Below are 17,416 nucleotides of genomic sequence, written 5' to 3'. Positions count from 1 at the left end.
TAAAAAACCCTGCACTACGCTGTGGCATCCAGTAACACAAGAATGAACGTATGCGTGTCACACGCAGCCTAGATTGACCTCTGAAGAGGTACGTGACACACGGGGCAAGCACAGATGATAGATGCGTGCGCAACTCACCGTCTGCCAGGGAGAAATGCGTCAAAAAGACGCGCGTGTGCGCGTTGGCAACACCCCCGCCAAAAGAAGAATGGGACGCTGTCTGAGGAGACAGGACAACAGTAGAAGGGAACGCTGTGTGAGGAAACAGGCCCAGGAAAAAGAGCAATAGAGAAAAAGCTGTCAGAGGTAACAGGGAGTACGACCTTTGAACGCCGTGAAGTAAATCGCGTGTCAACTGACAAGAAGTACAGAATACACCAACTCGCTCTCCACGAAAAGCACGTACAAGGAAATGGCGTTCTACATGTACCTTTTATGCAGGCCCACAGGTCCTGCGTCACTTCCGCGTGTAGGCGCTGAAGGGCCAGCCTCCAATCACACGCATTGACACTGGCTTGTGTTTCTTTCACGTGGGTTGGGAAACACCCGTGCGTCATAGGCGCGCTTACGCGCCTGGCCCTTTGGACCAATGAGATTGCGTACGCGTGCTGACGCGCTCGCGCGGGAGGTTTATTTTTTCACGCGGGTTGGGAAACGGCCGTGCGTTATAGACGCGCTTACGCGCCTGGCCCTTTGGACCAATCACGCGGGTTGGGAAACGGCCGTGCGTTATAGACGCGCCTACGCGCCTGGCCCTTTCGACCAATGAAATCGCGTACGCGTGCTGACGTGCTTACGCGCTGAGGGCCTTTCCTCGGATTCCACGCAGACGTGCATGATTTTCACGTGCCAATTCACTCCGTATCAAGCTGGCCACGCGTTCACACATGGAAGACCACGCTCCTGCCCAGAAGGCCGAGTTACTGCCCCCCAGTGCCCCGAGCAGCCTCCCACGTGCCATCTGCTGCTGCCTGCCTGCCTGCCTGCTGCCACCGTGCCCTGCCATTTGGTGCCTTCACATCAGCCATCTGCAGGCGTACAGTTGCTGTGTCCACCCCTGCTGGAACTGAAGACTCCCGACTGGAAGAACACCACTCCACAGCCCAGCCCCAGGACCAAGTTGCACACCCACTCCTGCCTCTGGGGTTGCCATGTCGGGCACTGAAACATCTGGCACCACTGGCAACCCCCAGCCAGAGAGGCAGAGGGGCCCCAGCTTCAGTGTCACCGAGGTTGGGGTCCTGGTGGAGCGAGTCCTGGGGCAGTATGATGCCCTCTTCGGAAGTAGCCGCGCCAACTATGAAGGACGGACTCGGATCTGGGACGACATCGTGACTGCCATCAACGCGGAGGGGGTGGCAGTCCGCGACAACCCACATGTCAGGAAGCGTTGGGAGGACTGCAGGTCCAGGACCCTCTCAAAGGCCCGGCGCCTCGTGGAGAGGGGCCGGGGCCACATGAGTTCGATCCAAATGAGGGTCCTGGCACGCATACACCCAGCGCTCCACTCCCAGGTCCTTGAGAGGGAGACCCGTCTGGAGTTGAGCGGTAAGTGTGCAGGCATTGCTGTGTGAGACAGTGCATGTTGCAGTGTGCTGGTTGTGTGATGCTGTATGTGTGGAATGGGCCTTGTAGGCATGTATGTGTGCAGTGTTGTCATGGCGATGCATGTGCGACCAGTAATTTGTGGATCACATGGTTGTTGTATGTGTTGCTATGCAACCTGAGGAGGCCTATGCAGATTGGACACATGTGAGCATGCAAGTGTATGTTCGTGGACATGGGTGTGGGTGAGGGATGGATGCTGATGCCAGGTACATGTATGGTGTCGAGGTCGGTGTGCTTGACCTGCATGTCTGTGACTTTTGAATGGCATGGATGCATGACACATGTCTGTGACACTGTACAGATTCACTGATGCTGCCTAATCATCCTTGTATCCACTGTGTTTGTGATGTACGAGGCCACATGGATGTGACAGAGGTGAAGTGTGTGCGTGTGATTTGCATGACCAATGATGCATGTGAGTTCCATGACATCGTACTTTAGAAGAGTGCAGTGGACATGTATGTTGATGTGCATGCCATGGACCATGGGTGTTGCGTGTGTGTATTGCCTGACCCATGTGTTGTGGAGGGACATGATAGAAGTGTACTTTACCATTGCCAGTCATCTGATATTGCTTCCTGTGTAGGGGACCATTGTACAGTGCCCTGATGCTTGTGTTCTATGTCTCCCTCTATGCAGCGGCTAGTGATGGAGAGGGCGGAGACGGCGCTGTGGAGGTAGACGGCGGGGATGCCCCCACGGCTGCGGCGGAAGGGGTGGGTGAGCCCCCACAGGGGCCAGCTACAGCGGAAGAGGGCAAGGAGCCATCCAGGTTGGTGGTTTCTACAGAGGAGGAGGCGGCCGAGACTGAGGCACACCTGAGGCCTGGTGGGGGCATCCCTGCTGGTGCAAGTGGTGCAGTCCAGGGCCAGGGGCAGGAGGCAGCACAGGTCGCCGTGGAGGTGCCTGTGCATGTCGCTGTCCCTGACCCTGTGAGTGCACCACCATGCACCAGCATGGATGCCCCGTCCCAGGCCCGTCCGCAGGTGGAGGGGGTGTCTATGTCATCTGACTCCCCTCCACCTGCGGACGAGGGGACCCGTGGGCGCATGGAAAAGGTCCTGATTGGGGTCGCGTTGCGCACGGGGGTCATTCGTGATGACGTGCGTGCTTCCCGGGAGGAGCACGCACATCATCACGAAGAGCACCGTGCCGACGTGGCCCAGTTGGGATCTGCCATTGGCGCGGGTTTTCTGCAGGTGATGGCCAATGTGTCGGGCATCTCCTCCTCTGTGGAAAGTATGCGCCGGTCGTTCTCCTTGCCGTCTTCCGGCCCAGTTGACACCAGGGCCCCCTGTGGACCTGCCCCGACCAATGCAGCCGGCTCAGTGGGGATCCCATCCCTGCCACAGTCGGGAGTCGGTGGTCCAGCTGGTGTGGACACCATGGCAACTGGACCCCTGCAGGTGGAGGATGTGCCGGCATCATCAGGCAGGGCACGTGCACGACGGCGTCGGTGGATACCATCAGCCTGGATGCCGTCGTGCTGGCAGAGGCAGTGGCTGCAGCGGCAGCGACGTGGGAGGCGTCATGGCTCGGGGCCATCAACATCGGAGGGGCAGCCATCGGCTGGAGGGCAGGAGGACCCTGGACAGAATGTGTCTTCCGTGTGGCAGCGGTTAGGCCACGCAATAGATGCGGAGAGGCGGCGGGCAGAAGAGGGGCGGCTCGCTATGGTCAGGGCGGTGGACTCCATGCAGAGGGCCCTGAGGCGTGCCGAGTGCCTCGAGGAGATCCGCAGGGGCTTGGAGGTGGACACTGCGTCAGCCCTGCGGGCCCTCGGGGCCATTGAGGATGAACGCCTCGGGGAGATAGAAAGGGAGTTCGATGATGCCCTGGCCCATAACATCTCTCAGTGAGCCGCAGGACTGGCCCGCCGCCTTTGTATATAGTTATGTAGATAGTAGGTTTCCTTTATTTTTATTTATTATTTGGGTTGATTGGACAATGGCCCACGTTTTTTGTATATAGTTAGCATTAGTTAGGTTTTGGGTAGGTTTCATTTTATGGTTTTTAGGGATATTGGACCCGGACAATCATCTTTGTACATAGTTTGTGGATATTTTCGATTTTATTATTTGGACCATGGGGCAATGTGTTTGTTTTTGATTTCCATTTTGATTGACTTTGCACCTGTTCTTTTGGATTTCACCTTTCATTAGATTTTTTTTGTTTTTTACCTGTTACTTTGTGTATTCATTTAGGTGTTTCTTTTTTTTCCTTCTTACATTTTAATACATTGTTCTTTTGATTCTATTGTGTGGACTTCTCTCATTGGTTTGTTGACTGTCACAATCTGGGTTTTCACAGTCATGTGTTGCCATTGTGTGAGTCTGACGGACTTGGACTCATGCGCATACTGCTCATTGGTTATGTATCATGTAATGGGTATTTGATTTTTGAATGGATGTGTACCTTGGATGTGTGTATGGACTGGGGTGACATGGGGTGGGATGTGGTTGCCCATGGGATCCTGGGATCTGTATTGTGATTTCCTATTGGCAGGGGAACATCTGTGTGGGCCTGGTGGAGGGTGCCCCACAGTGCTGGGGGGTGGGTGTGGTGGGAGGCATGAGTGGGACATAAGTGGGGGCCTGCTGGCAGGTGCCCCACAGTGCTGGGGGGTGGGGGTGGTGGGAGGCATGAGTGGGACATAAGTGGGGGCCTGCTGGCAGGTGCCCCACAGTGCTGGGGGGTGGGTGTGGTGGGAGGCATGAGTGGGACATAAGTGGGGGCCTGCTGGCAAGTGCCCCACAGTGCTGGGGGGTGGGGGTGGTGGGAGGCATGAGTGGGACATGGGTGGGGGCCTGGTGGAGGGTGCCCCATGACTGCTGGGGGGTGGGGGTGGTGGGAGACATGGGTGGGGGCCTGGTGGAGGGAGCCCCATGACTGCTGGGGGGTGGGAGTCATGAGCAGGTGTGCAGGGTAATCCCCTGTGGTGTGGACTGCATGCAGGGGACGTGGAGGCTGTACAGGGAAGACATGTGAAGACCCAACGATCGGAGTAGCGTGTTCAACTATCCACGCCCCCCTGAAATGGACGTAGCCTGGGATTTCGCGTGTGAAACTTCCCCGCGCATCCCTGAAATGGAAGTAGCCTGGGATTTCGCGTGTGAAACTTCCCCGCGCACCCCTGTAATGGACGTACCCTGACTTTTCGCGTGTGGGACTTCCCGCGCACCCCTGCAATTCCCGTAGCCTAGCTTTTCACGTGTGAAACTTCACGCGCACCCCTGTAATGGACGTACCCTGGCTTTTCGCGTGTGGGACTTCCCGCGCACCCCTGGAATTCCCGTAGCCTAGCTTTTCGCGTGTGAAACTTCCCGCGAACCCCTGTAATGGACGTACCCTGGCTTTTCGCGTGTGGGACTTCCCGCGCACCCCTGGAATTCCCATAGCCTAGCTTTTCGCGTGTGAAACTTCACGCGCACCCCTGTAATGGACGTACCCTGGCTTTTCGCGTGTGGGACTTCCCGCGCACCCCTGGAATTCCCGTAGCCTAGCTTTTCGCGTGTGAAACTTCCCGCGCACCCCTGTAATGGACGTACCCTGGCTTTTCGCGTGTGAAACTTCCCGCGCACCCCTGAAATGGACGTAGCCTGGGATTTCGCGTGTGAAACGTTCCCGCGCACCCCTGAAATGGAAGTAGCCTGGGATTTCGCGTGTGAAACTTCCCCGCGCACCCCTGTAATGGACGTACCCTGGCTTTTCACGTGTGGGACTTCCCGCGCACCCCTGGAATTCCCGTAGCCTAGCTTTTCGCGTGTGAAACTTCCCGCGAACCCCTGTAATGGACGTACCCTGGCTTTTCGCGTGTGGGACTTCCCGCGCACCCCTGCAATTCCCGTAGCCTAGCTTTTCGCGTGTGGAACTTCACGCGCACCCCTGTAATGGACGTACCCTGGCTTTTCGCGTGTGGGACTTCCCGCGCACCCCTGGAATTCCCGTAGCCTAGCTTTTCGCGTGTGAAACTTCCCGCGCACCCCTGTAATGGACGTACCCTGGCTTTTCGCGTGTGAAACTTCCCGCGCACCCCTGAAATGGACGTAGCCTGGGATTTGGTGCACCCTTGAAAATCGCATGGGCCGCTTGCCGTGATGGTCCAGGGTTAGCGCAGCCCCTTGCGCTGGTTTGTGATTTTTATGAGATTTCCCAGCGCAAGGGGCGTTCCTGGGGGCGTAACTGGCGCTGCAGCGAGTCGCTGCGCCACTGTGCGCCACGGCTGCCTGGGGAAGCTAAAATCCATGAATACGCTGTGCGCCGGATTCGGTTTTGGCGCACGCGGCTGGCGCAGACTATCGCACGCGCACGCTGTGCGCCAGCCGCGTTCGCTACTTGTGCGCTGAATTCTATGAATTACCAAGGGCCTTGCAAAAACTTGATATGGCCACCTTCACATATTAGAGAATAAATGATGAATTTGTAAAATAGCCATTTAGCTCATATAAATTATATATAGATATTTTATACTATGGATTTTAAACAAATAATTAAGCACTGTACACTGTTGGGTGACAATGACATGTATAGTATGTCATTTTTTTGTATATTTACTTTGTTGATTGGTTCTCTTTTTCTTTTTTTATCACTATTTCTTTTTTTCTAATACATTGCTTAAGGCGTGTTTAATAGCCAATACAAATACAGAAAATAAAACAATAGAAAAAAAAATGAGTCGATGCTCAAGTGGGTAGCCAACTCAGTCACAATGCGATCCTGGCTCCATTTGGAGTTCACACCTCTCACTTCTTCAGATAAGAAATCAGATGAATTAAAATTACTAAAGGAACTCAGGCATTCTCTTTGATCAAATCTTTAACGTGAGTGTTGCGATACAGCTACAGGTTATGGGCACCTTTTGCAACCAGCAGTTGTCACAGATCGCTTCAATAACACACTAACTCCCAGCGATTGTTCAAGTGTTTCAAGTGTTTCTAATATTGTTTCAGCAATGCACCTAATGGCAATTCCTCTCTATTTAACCTAGGACAGGGTGGTCCCACACTAACTCAGGTGTCCCTCAATCCTGGATTGGTACTTAAGATTGGTGACCCCTACTATCCAAAATAACTGACTGTAAGCTAACACCTTCTCTACCTAGACTTCCTCCAGGAACAACCTACAGGTTCATATCTTATGGTTTCCCCACAATAATCACTTAAGATTTGTGCCCTTAATACATACAGGTATTTCCGTTTTCTGCTCCAGTCACACCTGATATTCCTCTTGCTTAGTCTCTCTACCACTCACCATCTTCCCCATCTCTCCTCTCTCTCCCTCAGGCTCTCTCCACTGTCCCTCCAATGGTCCTCTTTCCCCTCTCGCTCCTTACTACTTCCGTCCACACTTTGATCTTACTTATCATCAGGGGTGGACTGGGGACAAAAAGAGGCCCTGGAAATCATTTTCAAAGTGCCCCCATATTATGCATTTTGAGCAAGCCTAATCACTTTCCCATAGGAACATTGGCAATAAAATAGGTAACCGCACCAAAGAGGTCTGGGATGCAGATGCCTACCGGGAAATCTCCAGAGTTCCCTATAGGCCAGTCCATTTCTGCTTATCACCACTACTCTTCTCTCTCCACACTACTACCCCAGACTTCTATTCTTCCTTCTCTGCAAATGCCACTACAACCCTCAACACTACTATTACTCTCCCCTCTCCAAATCACTACTACTCTCCCCTCTCCACACCACTAATATGCTTCCATGTACACACTACTACTCTTCCCTCTCACATCACCACTACTCCTCCCACCCCTTCTCTTACTCTCACTCTCCTTTCACTTCCCCACTCACCCTCTCATTCACTCTCTGCTCTCTAATACCATTCCATTCACACACAAGAACATTCACTTCCAGTAACAACTTTCTCTCACCAAACAATACCTCACCTTGCGCAAAGTCTTCTCCACACTCCTCTGCACTGTCTTTCCTTTGCCTGGTCTCTTGGTCTGCAACCACCTCCTCTGAACTCACCCGGACAACACACAAATTCCTGTCTCCCGGGTTTCCTTTTATACTGCCCACTGGTATGGGGTAATGTTTGCCTGCTCTCCCCTCACAGGAGGTGCTACAAAAATAACATCGAAAGACACGAAAGGGGGTCTAAGCTTTGCCCTTTTTTCATACATGGGTCTGCTGGGGTCTTGCAGTGGTGCCCTGTGGTGTTGAGTCATGTCACTTATGTTCGTGTTTGTCTGGGGGCCTCGGAGGCCTGTCATACCACTTGTTTGATTGGGGACTCTTTCTGCTGCTCTCTCCAGGGTAAGTGTGCCCTGAGGTCTGCGGGTGATTAGGCGCTTTAATAAGAATTTAAATAAATAAATACAATAAATAAGTATAATGTCCCTGAAATGCTCTATGTACGTGTGATCCTCCACTGTCAAATGCTTCTCTAATTCAGGAAACAGCTTCTCTTTCCTGCGTTACCGGTTGCAACTCCCAATGTCACATAGCGGTCTCTCTTACATATATCAGTTTTCATGGCCTATAGTTCCGTGGTAACTCACAGTAACTTTGATTCGGCTGGTGATTATTCTTTCTCATATAGGAGGTACTGGGAGATGTAGTTTTCTGAAAGAAATAGAGAAAGACTGGCCAGCATCATGTGATAAAGGTATTAAGTGATTGACAGTGGCACTACATGCAAGCTAACTGACACCAAGAATAGGCAGGGATTGGGACCATCCAAACTGCCATCTTCCCCCTCTTTGGTTCAACTGGCTCTGGATTCCACCCTGGTTGCCACCCACCCCAGGAGGAGAGGATCCCCATCCTCTGTTGACAAGATTATCTTACTGCCCTTGTAACACAGCGTTAATATTATCATGACTTGTATTTCATTTGATCACCCATAAGAAGAAATTCCATTGTGCCAGCATCAGAGACTGCTGCTTCTGTAGAAAATGATTGTGAGGTCATGTTTTACCAGCACTCTGTATGCTGCACTGGTTTGACTCTTTTTCTGAATCAAAAGCAAATCTGAAAGTAATTCAATTTGTATTGTTTGTCTAAACCTTTGTACAAATGTAAGTTAAAAGCTCAGCTTGTATGGCTTAAAAAGTTCTTGTTTGCTACATTTTCAAACCGGTCCCACATGCCAAATGGCTAATTTATATTGTTGTAATCCTATAAATCTGACCATGACTTGTTCCCAAAATCCTCCATATTATCGTCGTGGGGCATGCATTCTCGGTTTCTGTTACATCGGAGGGCTCACCACCTGAGCTCAGGTCCTCACTGAATTTGAAATTGGTCCCCAATGGTTGCAAAATTAATTGAGTCCTTATAGGTTTTTGCTTTGTGGATGTTTACTGCAATATCAGTGGTGATTTCCATAGCTTTTTTGTGACTTAATGGATGTAAAAAGCCTTATTATCAGACACCATTTGAACTAAAGAATCTAAGTAAGCTGAAACAAGATCATTTATTTTTTTGGTTCTTTTTGCAGAGGATTAAGGAGCTAGAAGAAAGAATTGAAGGTCAAAAAAGGCAGATAAAAGAATTAGAAGAGAAGGTAAGCATAATTATGTGAAAAGCAATCCAATTTTAAATGTAGCTAAATGAAGCAATCCTTTACTGTAAAATAGCATGCTCCCTGGTGAACATTGTTCCATCTGCTGATGTCATACAGGCAAATGTTGAAAAGCACAGCCCTACTGAACATCTCCCTGCCTGGTCATTCTGTGTCTGGTTGTTGACATGGTGCATTGTGCTGACCTAATCTTCTTGTTTATTCCCTCCCACCCCCCGCCTGCACCATAACATTCATTTCCGAAAAACACCTGATTTACCACCCACCTAATTATGGGTTCTGTCACCCATGGATAAAGCGACTTCCTGCTTGTGAGTGAAGTCTTCACCTCTACTCACAACAGAAGTAACTTTGCAGGCGGTATTACTGGTACTACCAGCACTCCCCAATGTAGCCATATGGGACTCAAGAATGACAAATAACTGAAGTCCTAAACTGGGGAGTGTACCCCTTGTCACTGTGCTCATAGAGGCACAGCTCCACATCACTGATGAGGCCCTACAAGGCTAAAACACGTGTCTGGGGTTGCTGTTGGTACTCTTGTTCAGAAGGGAATTGCAATAGCATTTCAGTCTTGGACTGCTCATGTGGGCGGGACAAAGACTGATATGGATATTTCCCATCTGTGAAAGGTACAGTGAGCTAAAGTGTGGGTGCGGACTCTGGAGTGGGTACCTTCCCAAAGAACAGGTCAATGGGCATTGTTCGCTCTCTATGAAAAATGTTTCATTCTAAACTGGGGAGTGAATTACTATTACGACTTGCCGTAAGAGTAATTCATTTTGTCGCTATTATTAATCGTGATACTGCCCAATTCACAATGAGGCCCAATGTCTCCTCTGAAAATAGAGTGCACCAGGGCATATCAATACAATGATGTTTGCTTCGCCGTGTACACAACTATGTCATGCATTGCAACACAAAGAGGGGCTCTGATCCAATCCCTAGCCACAGATTTGCATCCACCAGTAACCCTACTTTTAGGTGTAAGGTAAGCACTTCTGCAACTTGCCAAAGCACAAGAACTAATGCTGCATAATTTCTTTGTATTTATTGTGTTATAGTGTGTTATGGACTTTTCACAAATTACTTAAAAAACAGCACATAAAAACAGTAGGATACAAACAAGAAATACATATACACATACGGATCCTTCATAAATACAATGTCAAATACCTACAATGTAAAAGAAATCTAAAACTGTAAAGCTTTTTAAATCATAAATTTACCAGGAGCTCCATGGTTTACTCAATAACCTAAAATACAATTAACAGACTGCCCCGCAACGCCTGACCAATAGGGATTAATGGAACCACAAGTGCCTATCTAGGTGATTAAGCAGAAGACTCAAGCCCAAACTTACATATTTCAAACTCGAAAGCCCACCAAACTTTAACCAAGGGCAGTGATTGAGCTACACTACAGCCGGATAGGCTGTTTAGCCAGAACAACTCCCCTTTGCACATCCTGCAGACCTTCTGCAAAATGAGCATAATGCTTAACCATTTTGCAACAAAATGTTAAAACGTGCCGAAGAGATTCAATTCTTCCCACTTCGCAGATTCGTTCATCTTTTGATAGATTCAGCCATGTGCCCTTTACCGCTATAACCCGGAGTTTATTGAACCGTATTTGCATAAAGATCCACCTTGCTGCAGGACTAGGGAATTGATAAATATATTGTTGAGCTTTCAGGTATGGGAAGTATAATTTTGAATAGGTACCTAATGAAGTCAGCCTCCCAATATGGTCGTGGGAACAAGCTCAGTCCCGTTTCCGGGCTTTATTCTTAAATACGGCTAGCAAGGTGTCCAAGCCATTATTCCAGTCTGGAGACCATGCAAGCTGTAACAAAAATTCCTCATTTATTATCCTAAATTTTGCAAGAGGCCGGCTCGAACCTCTGAGCAATTCCAACCTGAGAAGGCCCAATAGGGATGCTGACTTGTTACACATTATTTTTCCCTCTATTCACTTTTATGATGGTACTCAATGAGGTTAAACCCATTTCAATTCTCATGGCCTGAATGGCAGTAGCCCCAGAGAGTCCCCGAATACAACGCCAAATGTGTCCCTCCAAACCATTGGCCCAATGATCATAATCGTTATATGAACATTCCTGTGCATAAGCAATATTTGTTATTAATTTTTGGCGATAGAGAGTTACTATCCCAAGCAGGCTAAACCCTGCACTAAACGAGACAAATGTCTTTATCGCCAACAATATTGCCATTGCTTTTGTATAATGTTTTTTCTGGGCCAATAGTTAATTGAGACGCGATTCAACTATGTATACTAGGTAACAGTAGTAGGACACATGATTTAAATGCCCAGCCGAAGTCCCAGTAACTTGATGTTCTTGCTTAGTTTTACTAAATCTCATGAATTTAGATTTATTTAGGTTAACCTCCAACCTATTTCATTTAGCATATTCAATAACAGCATCTGTGCTTCTGCAGAGCCCTATGTAGGTTGTATCAATAATTGCCAGGTCATCCTCGTGTGCCAAATAGAGAATTTTAAATTACCCACCCAAGCTGGGAAATTAGGGTTTGATTTAATACCCTCTCTATGTCTGTCATAAACAAATTAAACCAAGCATGGGCCAATATACACCCCTGCTTCACACTGCTGGAAATATCGATAGGTGCAGATAGATCAGCCCTGTTATTCAATTTCACCCTTGCAAAGTAGTTTTTGTGAAGGAGTTGGCAAGCTACTAAAAGATCCTCAGTGAACTTTATCCTTGTCAATTTCTCCCACAGAAGAGGGTGATCAATAGTATTGAACTCAGAGGCGAAGTCTACGAATAATACATAAACAAGCATTTCACCCAAGCCTCAGAGATCAAGTCATTCAAGTTTAATACGTTGAAGTTGGCAGGCAGAGCCCTCCTAAATCCTGCCTGGAAAGGGCTTAGAATAGCATTTGGGGTCATTACGACCCAGGCGGTAAGTACACCAACTTTACCACCATGGTGTAAACTACGTTTACACCATGGTGGATGGTGGATTTACCGCCCCATTCCAAGGTGAGTGGGGCGGTAAATCCCCATTTCCCATTTACCCTTCCCCATTCCCATTTTTGCCCCATAGGGCATAATGGGAGTGGGGAAGGCGCTAATTACGGCACTGTAAATTACGGTGCCGTAATTAGCACCAAGGCGGTTTAGCGCCATGGATTTTAACGGCTGCTAAAAGCAGCCGTTAAAATTGGAATCAGCCGTTTAGGGTTAACGACGGCGTTAACCCTTAACGCCTGAGTTGTAATGAGGCCCTGCCTCAATCTTTGACAGAATACATTTGGCAAAGATTTTGCTTTGGCCATCTTGGAGTGATATAATCCTTTAATTAGCATGGTCATCCAATGTACCCTGCTTATGAATTGGAATCAAATGGGATTCGTTCTATGAATCTAGGATTTGGGCAGTCTCTGTAATCTGAGAGACAAGAGTTAAAAGTATGCGTGTCCAAAGTTCCAGCTTAGCCTGCATAATTATATTACAGATCCCGTACCTAGACTCTGGATTATTTTTTTTATTTGCATAGAATACCTAACAACATTTCTCTGTCAAAAGATGTATTTTGTGTGTTACGTTTACACCCGAATGGTGATTGCTCTGCAGTACATTTATCGGTCAAAAACATTTACCAGATCTTACTGGCTATAGAGCTAATTAATGCTGCTTGGGTAGGAGAGCTATTGCTTTTAAATAATTGCCACAAACACTTTTGGGCCTCATTACACGGTAGGTGCTAAACCATGGTGCTATTAGCACCATGGTTCATGCCAGTAATTTACCGATTCCGCCATGGCGGAATGGGGAATTACCACCCCATTCTGAGGTTGGCGGGGCGGTAATTCCCCATGCCGCCATGGCCCTTCCCCATTCCCATTTTTGCCCCATTGGGCATAGTAGGAATGGGGAAGGCGCTAATTACGGTACCGCAATTTGCGGTACCGTAATTAGCACCATGGTCCCTTTGCAGGTCCCAACTTTAACGGCTGGTCTACACCAGCCGTTAAGGTCGGGTCCCGCAAAGGGACCTCGTAGTAAGGCGGTAAGGGTTAAAGGTCACCGGTAGCATTACCGGTGACCGATAACCCTTACCGCCTTCCGTGTAATGAGGCCCTTTGTGTCATGTATCCTGATAACGCCATACAAGTCTCTCCAATTAGTTGTTCTACAGGAAAGCCGATACCATTTTAACCAAGACCGATAGGTATTTTTTAGCCTCCTGGTTGCCACAGGCCTATTACTATCCACACGGTCAAGCTTATTCAATGTTCTGATTTCCTGTCCCAGGATTATTTTCTTAAGGGCAATCAATTTATTGTATCGGTATACATAAGGGCCTCCTTGTCTAATTAGAGTTCTGCAACCTCTACATAACAAACATTGGCAATGCCAATAGTTTTGGTATGGACTGTTCTTGGCATTTTAACAAATCATTTCTGAGCCCCCCAACCTAGGAATAGGTCCCTTCTAGGGAGCCCAAACGCTGTACCGGGTGTGGGGGGCAGACTCTTTAAAATATAAGCAGATTTTCTAATGCTTATATTGTCTATTAAAAGTAGCACCTGAATTATCGTTCATATTAAAAACATTTATATGAATCTTATTTTAAAGAGTCTTATCCCTCTCTTCCCCCACGGACATCCTTAGGACCCCTTAGTTTGCAGACCACTGCCTTAACTGAAGACTTTAAATGTGTGCTTGGCAGCAGGTTACAGATTGCCTTTGATAGCATCCAGTAGTGGTATCACCTCTGTGCCTTTTACTCTAGTTTAATCTGCATTAGCACCTTGCTGACAGAGCAATTACTATCTTTTCAGTGGCAGTTTCGTGTTTTAGCTCCCCACTGGCTGCCTGTTCTGTGAGATTAAAGGGCATTCCTTTGTATCCATTCTTATTTAAGCAACCGATGGGGGCAACATACTGTGTCCGCCCCTCCTAACGGTAGGTAAGGAGGGGCAATCATATTGAAAAGGGTCCCCAATGAGCCCTGACAAATATTTAGCCGGGCCCTTAGAGGGTTCCATGTGTTAATATCCCCGCAAAAATATTGCGATACAAAAATATTACCATATTTTTGCAGCGATATTGACCCATGGACCCTGCGGGGGACACCCCCGCAACCCCGCATTATTTTAAAATGTGTGGGGATAACCCCGCAACCCCCCGCTCCCACAAAATATCCCCCCCAAAAATATCGACTATGGCGAGACAAACGGCCAAATGTACGGCAATATTTTGGTGGGGATATTTTGTAGGGATACCCCTTAGAGGGAGCGCTAAAGCTGTTTTTTCTTATTCCAATTAGGGAGGAGGGCGTGTGTGTTGTGGCTGGTGTGATGATATGGGAAGGTGTCGGAACAGGACAAGGCAGGGCCCACTCGCCTTTGTCCGTCATCCAAATGCTAAATCTGCCTCTGCCCCAATATCATTCATATTGCTACATGAACAGTAACTTAACTACAGTAATATTTTGGACCATTAAACCATGAACGAGCAAAACTTCCTTGATAGTACATACTCGCCAAAATCACTATGAACCTTCTGTGGAAGTTCAAGAAAATAAGGTCGAATGAGATGATGTGAATTTGCTCAGTAGCAAATGTGTGAAGTAGGGACGCTGAAATGTTAGCTCCTGTTTCCCAGTTCTGCAGTTTACCATTTAAACAGCAGAGAGAAATACATGGCTGCGTGTATTACCTTTAAACTCAACATACAATGTTTGATGAGAAGGAGTATTTCATGGACCCAACTAGTATTCTCTCTGCTAAAATTGCCTTGAAATGCACCAACTAACATGAAATATCAACCAAGCATATAATAAAGTGAAAGGAACATAAAAACAAGGCAGAGCTGGCTGCACAAGAATTCAAGGAATAGTGCCATGTCGATTAAACATAGACCTTCAGCACAGTCTCTGAACCTGCCCAGCTACTTCCTCTCACTTTGGGCCTGTGTTCTCCATGGAAATGTGCGCCAGAAAGACCGTTTTTGAAAGAGTGCTAAGCCTCCTCATTCCGGCCCAATTCCTCCCCAGCTAGTGCCCAGTTTTACATGTGGTCCCCACAAAACTCAACAATACTATGCAGATTACCATGTAACGATGCACTGCAACTGTCCATATTATAAGAAAGCAGGGTTTCACCTGATGGTACAAGCACATTGATGATCTTTGTGGTATCTTTATAAAATGAACGTGTGGAGTACAGGGGAGGAGTGCATATGCTTGAGTGATCGAAGCTGAATTTTCAAGTAGGAAAAACGACCTATGTCCTAGTAGTGGCTAAAACTTAGATGTTTTAACCAGACACTGAAGTTCAAAACCCATGTTGGTATTCGATCATAAATGTGTTATTCTAGGCACATGATTTCTCAAATTGTAAATATTTAAAAACCTGTGCATTCGTCCATCACAAGCTGGCCTCTGTAGTCTGGGTTTATGTGGGCCTGTACATACAATACTGTTCAATGTGCAGCGGTGAGTATTCCTACTGCAATGAATAAGCTCTGTTATAGTAATTTATGTAACTGAGTGCTTTGAGCTCCTGCATCTTATATGCAATGTAATAAGAGTTCCTAGTTAATACTCAATGCAATTGTATTTTAAAGCGGCCCACTGCCTTGTGGCGCTCGTGACATTTATGGAAGTAAACTCAAGGTGCATTTTGTCCTTGCTGGCACAACCTGTCATCCTTCAAGGGACTACTGTGTTAGTGGGGGAATCTGGCACCCTGCTGCTCTTGGATGGAAATGTACAATGCTCCTGCTTCTGTCTTTTGCAGATCTGTTTACAGTCTCTTACATCGGAGCACACTCCTCGAACCCTTCCCTCGCTCCCCTGCCGGTGTCTGCAAAGCGATAGCTGCACCAACCTGGCCATTCAGAGAGCACCCTGCCTGCCACGTGACTCTGACTGTCTCATGATATAAATACAAGAGCATGGAGTCTTAAAAGGGAAACACCATCCTGCTGTGTCCCACTTCGCCACAGACATGCCACTTGCCTGCCCTAGATACACATTGACAGACGTGTTTGCATATTCCATGGAAATTGGTGATGTTTGGAGAGCTCAGGATGAAAACAAATTCAGGGAAATCCTAGCACTGTCGGAAGTGTGAATTAGTTTAGCATGCACAACAAGAGCCATTCTCTAGTAAATAGGTGGCCACAGAGAAGACCAACTTGGTTTCTTTCAACCAGAAGCAGGTTCAAACCCTGCCACTAAAGTTCCAGCATCTGACTGCAGACAAAAAGCTCATATGTAAAACAGCAAAAAACGCTACTCAAGGGTTCCAGGAGCAGACCGCATGCAGGAAACGGCATACATGTGTGCCTTTGTCAAAACTCTCATGAGGTTGCATAGCTGCCTACATGCGATTTCCCAATAAAAAAACAAGTAATCTGAAATGAATACGGGCTTATCAGAACACACAACCCGCAAATATAATTTGTATATAAATCAGTGGTATATGAAACTGGAAACAAAATGGCTTACTTTTGGAAACAAACACAGACTGCAGAACCAATCACATCATACTGACATCACTAACTACACATCCAATCATGTACTACTTACATCCCAAGACACTAGAGAAATACCCAGAAGTCAGTACATGGACATTTTCACTGACAATTTAACACAAAAAGTATATTTAAGAGTCACTTGTTTTTACTTTATACAAAATACATAAACATATGTTGAATAACTTAAAACCTGTAGTAAATATTTTTGAAAGCATCAAACAAGTCAAATTACTTTTTATTAATATTAGCATATTGCAGCCAGCATTTTGGAAGTAAAAATGGCTGATAAATTCAGCACACAGTACAAATGCATTTATCCCAATGATCTTTGACAGTTTTTGGTCAGCATTATAAGAATCCCTTGTACAGAGTTTTTATGAAAAGTAAATGCACATGTGATGTCATCAGTGATGTCATCAATGACATTTGTGATGTCATCTTTGATGTCCTGGGTGTTAGTGTTAGCAGTGCACGGTGGCGCGAGTTATGGTTGTTTATCTTACCATAACTGCCGATTTTCAGGGGTTTTTCGGTTTTACTTTGAACCATAACGTCCCTTTAACAAAGTTTTTTCACTGAATTTCATAGGTTTTTAGTAGCGCAACTTAACCATAATGTCCCTTTAACAAAGGTTTTTTACTGAATATCATAGGTTTTTAGTAGCGAAACTTAACCATAACGTCCCTTTAACAAAGTTTTTTTACTGAATTTCATAGGTTTTTAGTAGCA

At 47.1% G+C, this 17,416-nt stretch overlaps 1 protein-coding gene across 15 annotated transcripts in view; it reads left to right on the top strand.

The window, feature by feature from the left end:
- Positions 1-17,416, top strand: part of JAKMIP3 (Janus kinase and microtubule interacting protein 3) — a 2,072,678-nt gene that overhangs the window by 1,751,565 nt on the left and 303,697 nt on the right. For all 15 annotated transcript variants that reach the window (XM_069611426.1, XM_069611425.1, XM_069611424.1 and 12 more), the window contains one exon: positions 9,064-9,129. In XM_069611426.1, the coding sequence (XP_069467527.1) occupies positions 9,064-9,129 (66 nt within the window). The remainder of the gene's footprint in view (positions 1-9,063; positions 9,130-17,416) is intronic.

Source organism: Ambystoma mexicanum, chromosome 8, assembly GCF_040938575.1.
Source record: "Ambystoma mexicanum isolate Mex_15411 chromosome 8, UKY_AmexF1_1, whole genome shotgun sequence".
NCBI lineage: Eukaryota > Metazoa > Chordata > Amphibia > Caudata > Ambystomatidae > Ambystoma > Ambystoma mexicanum.
This window is presented reverse-complemented; position numbering and strand designations above follow the sequence as displayed.